The sequence below is a fragment of the Osmerus mordax genome, chromosome 6 (assembly GCF_038355195.1).
Source record: "Osmerus mordax isolate fOsmMor3 chromosome 6, fOsmMor3.pri, whole genome shotgun sequence".
NCBI lineage: Eukaryota > Metazoa > Chordata > Actinopteri > Osmeriformes > Osmeridae > Osmerus > Osmerus mordax.
In genome coordinates this window covers 1,716,355-1,728,175 of record NC_090055.1, presented here as the reverse complement: position 1 = coordinate 1,728,175, position 11,821 = coordinate 1,716,355, and the positions used below count along the sequence as shown (strand labels likewise).

Sequence of the window (11,821 nt, the reverse complement as noted above, 5' to 3'; positions counted from 1 at the left end):
GCCACTCAAAGATATGTTTTTAATTCTGTTCTTATTAAGGAGGTTAATAAAAAGGAGAGCAACACATAAATAAATAGATCAACCCATTGGTTGGCATCAAATTGAATGCTATTTGATGTGTTTCATGCACAAATTCATGAAAGACAAGACGAGGTAGAAGGAAATGGATGTAGCTGCTGTGGTCCTCTGAAAGGCATTTAGGCCCAGTTCCCAAACATGGATTAAGCCTAGTCCTAAATTAAGAGAAATATTAAATGAAGATCTCCATTGAAAATGTTTTTAGACGAGGACTATATCTTAATCTATGTCTGGGAAACTGGGCCATAGTGTCTAATGTCTGTTCCTTTGAGGATGATGACAGAACATGCCGTTATTGTGAATTCTGCTGGTTTCAGTCATTAAGAAAGAGAAATGTAAGAACAGACACAGGTAGAACACACAGATAGTAAGAATCAATAAGGAGAGGAGAGAGAAGAAAAAAGCTTTTAATGAAAGTTAAACAGCAAACACTGAGAGTACAGAGATAGAAATGAAGGACAGATGAAAAGATAAACTCATAATATTTAAAGAAATTCTAATGCAATGGACCATGCCTTTTCAAACAGAGCAGAACAAGGCAGGTGACAAAGAAGACATCAGAGAAAGTAGATATGTAGGAAAGTGGATTATTTAGGATTAGACAGTGGGGTATGTGACAAAGATGGCTTGTTGAAGTAAATAAGCACTTGGTGCAACAACAAAAGAACCCTCATAGGAAGCGAAGCTGAATAAAAGAGATTGCCCCAATGTGCAGCCTACTTCTTGGCCGTCGATTTCAGAACATCATCACTGCCTAATCTTAAATCATCTAAATATACAGATATAAATGTTAGAGAAAGCACCATAGTGGCAATAGGCTCATCAGGCAGTTGATGGTTTAGAGGATATAGTGGCAGTGACTCAACATTGAGCATACAGAAAAGAGCATTAAAAAAAGATTTTGTGAAAGATTTAGCGACAGGTATGCTTGTGAATACGTAGGTGAATATTCAGCTGTTTTAGCGTCAGAGGTAGATTGTTAGGAAAGGAAATCAAATTAAAACTACACCTAAATTCTAATTCTAAAATTTCTAAAATCTTTGACGAGGATTATTGTGTCGGTTAACTCAGTGTCAATGCTGTGTCTCATCAGTTGTGCTCGGTTAATTCAAAATTATGACACAACCCCACACCCTTTCTTTCACAAACACACAAAACCACACACCCACATACACACACTTGTGCTACATTTATGACAAAACCAGTGTCATCAAAAATAAGTATTTTAACTCTGTATAAAATGTTGCTATACAATCTGGTTCTTGAAAAATAACTAGAATTCTCCCATTGACAAAAACGTGTATCATTACCAACTTTGTTGAACTTATGTTATCAAGTCATCAAGTAACAGAATTGTCAAGAGAGCATTGTTTATAGAACGGGGGGGGGGGGCAGAATCTAAATACCCTTTAACCCAGGCCACATCTCTGCGGCACAACCAATGCAAATTCAATCTAAGGTTTCTGATTAAATAACTATATACTGTATATCCTTTAAATTGGATGTATGTTCTTATAGAATAAATAGTAAAAGGGTCCATCAGTATTTACAAGTACAGTTCATTTTTTCTCAGGGGAAAAGATGTGGACAGGAATTTTCCAGAATATGATGAGGTCATATCCTGTCCATTCTATTGTCATCGCCTGCTTCTTCTATTACAAGAGTGGCTCTGTGTCAGTGTGATCAGCCGGTCCCAGGAAATGGGGCTAGTTGGCTCAGTAAGGGGTAAAGCGGTTGTATCCTCCTCTGTACAAACTGGCCTGCAAGTGAACAGATCAGGGAACATGAGACAGGACAGCTTCTTAGTCTTTCTTAGTGTTAGTCCTCATTTGAGGGAAATGAGGACTAACACTTGATTCTCCTGATGATTGCCGATAAACACCAAGATTGTATATTTCGGAGTTGAAGGGGTCTTTAACAAATCTCACCATCGTGCCAACTCCATATGTAGTTGTGGGTCCCACAGAGTGGTGGTATGGGTCTGTGGTGGTAGCGTAGACTCTGCCATACCTGAGCCACGGGACGCAAAACAAGCAAACATTGGGTTATGTTTAGACCCCTTTTTTACTGTACTGTACTGTACTCGCTTTGATTGCAAGAAAGGCGCATTACAAATCAAATGTATTATTATTATTATTATTAAGTGGGGTGATTCAGATCAGTCAGTGTGCTGTGCAGTATTCTGTAAGTGTTTCCTGTTCTTACCCGTCACTGTAGGTCGCTGTGGCTCCAGATGCTGCTTGTGCCACTCTGTACGCTGCAGGATAACCCCCCTAACAAGTCCCAACAAACTCTCATCAGTGACGCGCTCAGATCATCAACATAGGATACGACTAGAAAATACTGACACGGGTAGAATGCTCTTGCAACTTACATAGACTTCAGCTCCGTAGAGTCCATCTTGGTAAACCACTCTGAAACAGACAAAAGGAACGAAGTCACGCGATTGTCCGGGGGAACCCACAGTTTCAACACAAGGACAGTCTGGACGGGTGAATATCTCACCCAGGGTAGCCGGGGACAGCGGTGGGCGTGGCTGCTGCTGCAGAGCGAATCGTATTGTAGACAGCTCGGCCCCGCCCACGCAGGGCAGAGCCGCGATAGGCCAGTGTGGGCGTTGCCATTGGGTACGGGAAACTAGCCACTGGGAGAGGAAGGGAGGGGAACAGTTTGTTATAGAAAACAGTAGTGATCACAGACAACAGGTTGCCGTCAAGGTGAAGCATAACAAAGATCTTACTGAGACAATTAGAATAAAATAAGAAGACTTGCCAGTGTAAAGTTCAGGCGCGTACATCCCTGCCATGACAGGGTTAATCTTCCATCCAGGGGCTTCAGGAACGTAGAGTGAAGGAGAAAACAGGCAGAGAAAACAGAGAAAGTCAAACCATCAGCCACCGCAGCAATCTGCAACCTCCCTCAAATGATAAAAAATGTGCCTCAAAGTATTTCGAAGTGTCTTACTTGGAACTTCCCCGTTCACAATGGGTGTTTGGGGTTTCTTGGTGACAACTCTGGCTGTAGCATTATTTACCTGAACAGAGAACACAGAATGAATAATGCCCGCAGCAGGCGAACACCGATCTGAGGTACAGACTGAAAACCCTCCCTCACCTCGATCTTCCTCCCCTCTACAATTGTTCCGTTGAGTTTTTCCCGAGCTCGATCTGCCTCCATCGCACTCTCAAAGGTGACAAACCCGAAGCCCTGTAGGATTGAAAAGGTCACAACTGTCAGTATCTACCGTCCGAAAGGATCAGGGTGCATTTTGACATGTACATTTTTGACCTGGGTGATCACTCACCTTTGAACCTCTCTCATTGAAGATGATCTCCACATCCAGAATCTTGCCGAATTGCTGAAAATGGACGGATTTACATAATGAGTTGTGTAGCGTAAACCCAGAAACCAGATGGATCATAATCATCCAACCTGGGAGTCAGGTGGCTGAGTGGTTAGGGAATCGGGCTAGTAATCTGAAGGTTGCCAGTTCGATTCCCGGCCGTGCAAAATGACGTTGTGTCCTTGGGAAAGGCACTTCACCCTACTTGCCTCTGGGGAATGTCCCTGTACTTACTGTAAGTCGCTCTGGATAAGAGCGTCTGCTAAATGAAAATGTAAACCTATGTTACAAGCGAAAAGGTCCAGTAAGTGTTTCTCTCACCCCAAACATTTGGCGTAGGTCTGGGTCTCTGAAGCGGAAGGGGATGTTGGATACATGCAGCCGTTTGGGCTGCGCCTTGCCCGAGCCCTCTTCATCGCTGTCACTCCCCGCTCCGCCCCCAGATGACACAGCCACAGTCAGAGACTGGGGGTCAGAGGTCACTTGAGCTAGGGAGTCGTCCTGACGAGGGGAAGAAGGGAGGGTTGGAGGCACAGAGCGAAAGAGAGGGGGGACAGGGAATAAAGAAGAGAATGGGACAGTGGTGAAGGAGGAGGAAGAGGAGATCAGGAGGGGAGCATCAGAAGGGTGAGGAAAATGAGAGACAAAATGAGAAGGGAATGGAGATAAGAATGAGAAAGAATGGGGAAGAGAGAGAAACAGAGAGAATGAGATGGGATCAGAAATGAAAGGATAGATGGAGAAAGAAGAAAAATCACAAAGTAAATCCTAAGAACATAATACCATAAGTTCCAGACTTGCATTTGACCACATCTAAATGGACAATTACAATTTAGTCTTGGAGAATTACAAGAGACTGGCACTTTGATTACAACTCCCTAATCAGAATCTCTCAAAACAATGTACATGTTCATGGAAAAACTCAACTAAAAACTAAATTGGCATCACATTGCATTAGACAAAACATGTAGATCGTTTTCATGGAATCAAGTGATCACATTCAAGTTCAAATGAGCATTCAGCACCCAGTGAGATCCCTCTCAGGCAAAAGTGAAGAGGCGTGAATAAGACTATTTTAGTGAGGCACCTATAAATACATGCCCGTTAGAAAGTATATTTGCCAACAGATTTTAGACATCTGAAACTAAGTGAATAATGCAGGTTAAATTATCTTTCTTACCTCAGACGTGACACCACTTATACTGATGTACTTTAGAGTAAATGTATATAAGCTTCCCACATGGGAGCCTCAGACAAACTGCAGCTATCTTACTGCACATACAGAGAAGAGGCTTATACATCGACACAAAGCCTAGGTCGCTCTGGTAATCTTCATTAAAATATAATAATAATTCAAATAACCTACAATTTTTACAAACATACTACAGTGTAATTGAAACGCCCCCATGCAAACCCATATACAGTATAGTAATGTGCGACCAAACCAAAACATATCCCAAAATGCACCACGATGCCAGTGTGTGTTGGTCAACCTAACTTCTGCAAAGCCACAAAAGGTTACATATTTTAAAAAAAAAGGTATTAAATGATTCAAGAACAAAAGAAAGAAGAAGAAAAATACAAGTGAGTTTGAGGAAAGAAGGAGCAATATGACAGGAAAAGAAAGGAAAACAAATAGCAAAAGTGAAAAATGAGCAAGAGGGAAAAGTATCTTGAAACTACAAAAATATGTTAATGCAATTCAAAATACAGATCCCCGTATGCAGAGTTCAAAACACAGGTGTAAGCAATACAATAGTGAGAGGCTTAGAGAGAAAGTGCAAAACGTCATCAGAGCAGCACAAAACGAAAAGTAAAAAAGAAATTCTAAGTAGAAAGTGAAAAAGACTTGCATAAATAGCTTGAGTGGGTTGGTAGGAATGGGGAGGCGTTGGGAGGGGGGGGGGGGGGATAGAAGTAAAACTAGAACATTCTAAAAGGTCAGTCTGGGGTCAAGGTGCTGCTTGTTTTCTGCCAAAGGTTAAGGGGTCATTATTCAAGATTCCGAGGGGGCGTGTATTAATAAGTGGGGTGGAAACAGAAGGGTGCTAGAGACACGTTCACGCCAGGAAGCTCCACACACACACACACACACGCACACACACACACACAGTGGGGGTGGGGAGGGGTGGAAGAAAAGGAGTTGAGTTGGGTGGTGGTATCATGTCACGATGCAAAATGTGGGGGGGTTTTTTGAACCTGGGAGATATTTCGGAGGGGGGGGGCACATCCCGTCAGCCTTGACCCCTGACCCCCCCTCCACGGCGACGTCACAGGAGGGACCGAGTAAGTCAGAGGCTCTAGTGATGGAATATATAAACACCAAGGGCCGTAAAACACCAGTTGTGAGAGAGGAAGAAATTTGCTGAGTCAAGGACATGTCCAGTAGTGTCAGATCACAGCAGGGTTTCTACTCGTGCATTCACTAGTGACACTGTGGTAACAGCTAGTAACACTGTGGTAACAGCTAGTGACACTGTGGTAACAGTTAGTGACACTGTGGTAACAGCTAGCGACACTGTGGTAACAGCTAGCGACACTGTGGTAACAGCTAGCGACACTGTGGTAACAGCTAGTGACACTGTGGTAACAGATAAGGTATTGCCGTGTACTTGCCACACACTAAACACAATCTAAATCACACTTATTGTCTTTATAGAAAATAACCCGTGCTCTCCAACTCTGACAATTAAAGGATCGTTGAATAAAAGACATTTACATATCTTAATCTTTCTGTAGCATTTCATTTGTTACTCCTAATGATTTACACCCCACCCTAAACCAACATTTACAACAGATGTGCCTAAAAAATATTATATAATAGTTCACCTTTATTATATCTCTCATCCTGTATGTACTGAACTTAAATACATGCACTACTTGTTAATTTGCTCACTTTGCAATTTTACATTGGGTCAAATCACAAAAACGTCTTCCTTCATCATAACAGATTGAAAACTTGATCAATGATGTCAAAATATAGAGCATATTTAAGAATCACCTGTCAAATGAGACAGAGACCTGACAGAGAGAGAGAGAGAGAGAGAGAGAGAGAGAGAGAGAGAGAGAGAGAGAGAGAGATTCCTTGCCAGCTGCCTACGGTATCTGATCTCTACTTGGTGTCAAACATATTTCCCTACATGGGCACCGCAGTGAGGTGTGGACAGTGAGGTGTGGACCTAAGTATAGAGACAGTCCGGTACTGTGAGTCCATGTTTCTGTCCAACACAGGACAACATGACATTCATGAGTAAATTGATCTAGCTTCAGTTCATTGATATAAAGTCTGTATGATTTAATGTGGATAATTGTACTTATTTTTGGTGTTCAATCATGTTTAATCTAAATGTCCATTCATTGTGTATTTATTCTAGAATTCCAGAGAATTCTATATTACCACGCCAACATCTTTGCAACCAATCAAAAAATTCTTACCGCGCTATTGGCTGCCAGTGTCTCCGCCCCCTCATGTTGCGGGCCCTGATAGACTCTGAGCTGGTGGTGTTCTTGGTACTCTGCTCCTGGGTGGGCGCCACCAAAGTCCAGAGGAGGGAGTCTGCCTGTGGGTGTGGGAGGAGCTTGTCCTGGAGGAGGGTAGGAGGGAGGCGGGGCATAGACCTGGGGCAGGGAGGGGTCACCACTGCCCAGACCAGCCTCCTGGGCTGGCCCGCCCTGCGATGGGGAAGAGAGGAAGGCATCACTTAGGTCAGTAGGAAGCCTGGGAGTCAGGTGGCTGAGCGGTTAGAGAATCGGGCTAGTAATCAGAAGGTCGCTGGTTCGATTCCCAGCCGTGTCAAATGACGTTGTGTCCTTGGGCAAGGCACCATACTTGTCTCTGGGAAATGTCCCTGTACTTCCTGTAAGTTGCTTGGGATAAGAGTGTCTGCTAAATGTAAATGTAAGCTTATGCTGACCTCATCACGCTGTGATACATACATACATACTGTGATACGTTATAGCAATCTGATATTTGACCATTGGTTACATTTAGTCTTTTTTTTTTTTGCAGACGCTCTTATCCAGAGCGACTTACAGTAAGTACAGGGACATTCCCCCTTTACAACGTACCACCTGAAAGCTTCTGAATCAAATTACTACTTCCACTAAAACGACTTAAGGAAAGAATTTGAAGTATTCATAATCCGATAGCCTAATAAAATTTTGACTTACTCTATTCTACAGAAAACAGAGAGGATGGGAAGAGCACTGATTATAATTGCATGCAAACATTGTCCATCCCATAATGAGGTTGCTAAGGAACATCTCAAACAAATCAAGAATTTACTATTCAAAAATCTTCTTGAATGTGGCCTAAAGCCATTTTCAAATATCTTATTTAGTACGTATGAGAAAAGACATGCAAAAAGTTACACAAAAGTGATGTTTCAAATTCATGTCAACACTGCTCAAAAATTGTTGTGAGACTCTACACAACTTCACCTCATTTAAAACTAACTGCTTTTTCAACTTGAATCAATCTTTGTCAATTTACCACCCGAAAACACAAATGAAAACACAGGAAAAGCTGAATTGACCAGATCATAGAAGAGTACAGACACATCAGAAGGAATTTGAGAGATGTCTTACCCCCTTGTCGAATTCCTCGTGCTCTGATGCATTGTCCAACAACTGCCGCATGTTTTAATGCCAGCAATCTGCCCGCCCACCATACCATAAGTTATACTCATCCACCAATCAAATCAAAGGAGTGCTTAAGTGAGGGGGTCTGAAGTGTTGTATGCCAGCTGTGGTCATCTGTACCTGTCAATCACCTTATAACCCACCCTGCAAACATACACACACTCCCACGCATATACCTATCAAGAGCTATTCCTACGGGAAGGTAGCTACCTTGAATCATCAATTCAATCGATTCAAAACACTCAATTAATAACTTAAATGTTGTCAGTCTAATAAAGGTAACCTCTGAAAAATCCCTCTGAGATGTGAGGATATCTACGAATCGTCCTTTGTTCTAAACATGTGAAACATGATGTTCCCAGTTGTCTTTCAGCAAACGCTTTGTTGTTTGACATTTGTAAAGCTGACAGTACTCAAGGATAGGCTGTACTGTAACACGAGCTAACTAATTAACTGTTCCACATTTCCTCTTTGTCTCTCCATCAGCTGTTTCACTCATAGGGGTGCGAAGGAGTAAAGATAGATGAATGAACAGGTTCCGAGGAGCTTAAGAGGTTCAGTCTGATTACAATCCAAAATCAAAGCTGCTGAAAGCCAGATTGTCTAGGTAGGTGACGCTACGAGTTGATGGATATTGTATACCCCTCATGCCAAAGTTAGCTACCTATGCTTGACTCTTTGGCCCCCATGTTACCCTAATTTCATGGTGATGTGAGAAATAAAATGTTCAGTGACGAAGCGGAACATGTTGCCCAGTTCGTTTCTGGTGAAATCTGTTCTGTTTGCAGCAGTCGCTAGTTTCTATGAGCAACAAGAAGAGTGCAATGCCCGTTGGCGTTGGCGGTGAATGCTAGGCCTACAGTGCCCGTGGGACGAATGCTAGAACAGTGCCCTAACGCATGGGCCTAACTATATTTATATTTATTTGTTGCAAACCACTTCAACAACTTCATAGGAAACACTACGTCCCTGTTCCTGATATAAACGTCTGGCTAATTTCCACTTCATACGTTGCTCTGTTCTCAAGATAACACAGAGATCCCTGAATTTATAGTTCGATGTTGAACACAAACAATAGAATAGTCAGCACCTGCCTGGTCGTCGGTCAGCCAACGCTGGACCTGGTCGCGAGTCTCCCGGTCCTGTCCTACATCTATAAAGTTGAACAATGGATTTTGGTGTTTTAAAAACCCACCGACACTGTATGACTATGTTTAGCCTGTGTTCTGCTCCTCTCTCTCACCAACCGTCTCTGGAGGAGGGGATCCCTCTCTGAATTGCTCCTCCCAAGGTTTCTTCCATTTTTCTCCTGTTGAGAGTTTTTTGGGAGTTTTTCCTTGTCTTCCTTGAGGGTTTAGGTTGGTTGAGGGGCAGTTCTATGGGCATATGTGAAGCCCTCTGTGACATGCTTGCATGTAAAAAGGGCTATACAAATAAATTTGATTTGATTTGAATAGAACACAAGACAGTATAATCGGTATAACACAACAGCATCAATGTTAGCGCCAATGGTTGGTTTGCGTGATCAGAATACATTTACATTTAGTCATTTAGCAGACGCTCTTATCCAGAGCGACTTACAGTAAGTACAGGGACATTCCCCCGAGGCAAGCAGGGTGAAGTGCCTTGCCCAAGGACACAACGTCAGTTGGCATCACCGGGAATCGAACTGGCAACCTTCGGATTACTAGCCCGACTCCCTCACCGCTCAGCCAACTGACTCCTAGAATAGATTATCTCTTCCAGGGTTGGCACACACACTAAATACCACGTCTTCTTTTAGCTTCCACAAGGCTTCTCTGACTATGATGTTGTGTCACACGGGAGCAACTGGAACATGGCATAGAACATGTCAACACTGACTCGCTTGCATGTATTGTGCCCACACTCCACCACCCAACAAGCAATATTGACCTTCCCAAAGTCACTCCATACAAGGAGGAGGTTTAAAGAGAGGTGATAATGGAATATATTTGATACTTTTGACATCCCCCCCTCCACCTCCCTCTCTCCATCTCCTTCACAGTCTTGTGAATGACCTATACAGTGTCCCTGTGTCAGCGAACAAATGTACAGTATCTCTCCATGTGTCTCCTCCTAGCAGTCTTTTTTTTGATCGCCATTTGTTCGTCTGTGTTCTTCCTCCCCCTCTTCAGCTGTCAGGCCTCAGGGTCAAAGGTCAACGACTCTGAGCCAGGTTCTGGCGGGGACAGCTGCCTGTGGATTTACACCCCAGCGACAGGAACCACAGATGTGGCCTTTTAGTGTGTCAGCGACTGCAGTGAACACAAACCTTTGGACACACACAACGAACCCCCCCCCCACACACACACACACACACACACACTTATAAATACAGAATGTGTCCCTGATGTTATCTCTATCACACACCAAACTATTGGTTTCTTTATCTGCAGAAGATAGCTAAGCAGTCTCTCGCTATTTGGAGCACAGCTAAATATACAGTACACACTAGAGACACGGTAGATAGATTCCAGACACATTGCATCTGTAGTGCTATTCCCTAACGGTTTTGCTGAGGGTCCTGTTGTGTACACACACTCACACACTATCTGTTGGCATAAATAACACCGGGAGACCGAACTAAAGACACTTGTGTCCTTGCAATAAAACGAATTGGATCTTCCATCTTCTTGCAACCCTAACACTATCAAGTTTGCTATTGTACAAGGTCAGTCCCAGTAACTTCCTTTATCTGGTTTGTATCTAAAATACAGGCCTTTTTTGGAATTACGCAATATATTATGTTGCCTTACTATTCTGTGCGACATTTCAGTCCACATTAGTCACAGTACACTCATTTAAGGATTGTTTGTCATTATTAGTCATGGGGTGGTAGAACCCTGGTTGAGGGTAATTAACAGTCTATGACTGAGCCTATGGGTTCATTGAGACAGAAATACAACAGAAATGCTTTCTTTTTTTTCAATGGCCAGATGTCAAGTTGTAAAGAAAGTGAAAGGTGACAAGCGGGAGGTGCAGAGTGAGGAGGGAGTTTACCTGTACTAAGCTGGGGTAGCCTTGTGGGTAGACAGGCAGTCCATAAGGCTGAAGAATCACAGTAGGAGAGGAGAGCATAGCGCATAGCCCGGAAATGAGAAGAGATGGAGAAATGGGGAGATAGGAGGAAAAAGAGGAGTGAAGCGGGGTGAAGTATTATAAACGAGGGTAAAAAAAAGCGAGGCAATAAGAAAAAAAAGAGGATCAAATAGAATCCGAGTAGAGTTTATAGAAGATCCAGATGGATGAGACAGGTGAAGAATTCTCACGAATCAACCGCCAAACTCTTAGTTTATGAAAAACAAACACAATCTCCTTGAACGGAACGACAGTCAACCTGCCCAAGGAGGAAGACAGGATATAGCAAGGTGACAGAGAAAAGCAGAGAACTTGCGTGTGTCTGTCAGTTGGTCAATATGACAGACAGAAGCACATGTGAAGGGTTCTGTTTCGGGCAGTTAAAAATAGTCCCCCTTCCCCCCCAAGCTTTTCTCTGGCCCTCTATCTCATGCATGCGGAGTCAGGTGGCTGAGCGGTGAGGGAATCGGGCTAGTAATCCGAAGGTTGCCAGTTCGATTCCCGGTCATGCCAACTGATGTTGTGTCCTTGGGCAAGGCACTTCACCCTACTTGCCTCGGGGGAATGTCCCTGTACTTACTGTAAGTCGCTCTGGATAAGAGCGTCTGCTAAATGACTAAATGTAAATGTAATGTAATGCATGCTGTCTACCGTTTCTGG

The 11,821-nt window shown here is 43.2% G+C and overlaps 2 protein-coding genes across 2 annotated transcripts in view; one reads left to right on the top strand and one right to left on the bottom strand.

Annotated features, from left to right (window-relative positions):
* The window catches only part of rps9 (ribosomal protein S9), a 35,831-nt gene that overhangs the window by 21,206 nt on the left and 2,804 nt on the right, over positions 1 to 11,821 (top strand). The gene's annotated exons all lie outside the window — the stretch shown is intronic.
* Positions 470 to 11,459, bottom strand: rbfox1l (RNA binding fox-1 homolog 1, like). Its single transcript, XM_067238369.1, has 12 exons — positions 11,084 to 11,459; positions 6,857 to 7,093; positions 3,743 to 3,922; positions 3,383 to 3,436; positions 3,193 to 3,285; positions 3,043 to 3,112; positions 2,851 to 2,910; positions 2,584 to 2,722; positions 2,453 to 2,492; positions 2,284 to 2,351; positions 2,007 to 2,088; positions 470 to 1,838 (listed from the first exon to the last, which is right to left on the bottom strand). The coding sequence occupies exons 1-12, from the start codon at positions 11,159 to 11,161 to the stop codon at positions 1,794 to 1,796; spliced, it is 1,146 nt and encodes a 381-aa protein (XP_067094470.1). The 5' UTR covers positions 11,162 to 11,459; the 3' UTR covers positions 470 to 1,793.

Bases quoted from the DNA above. Each gene is read 5' to 3' on its own strand.
- rbfox1l (XM_067238369.1), bottom strand. From the start codon at position 11,161: ATGCTCTCCTCTCCTACTGTGATTCTTCAGCCTTATGGACTGCCTGTC. The intron at 2,723-2,850 runs GCAAGTCTTCTT...TTCCTCTCCCAG, and splicing joins CGCGCCTGAACTTTACACTG to TGGCTAGTTTCCCGTACCCA. The intron at 2,493-2,583 runs GTGAGATATTCA...TGTCTGTTTCAG, and splicing joins GCTGTCCCCGGCTACCCTGG to AGTGGTTTACCAAGATGGAC.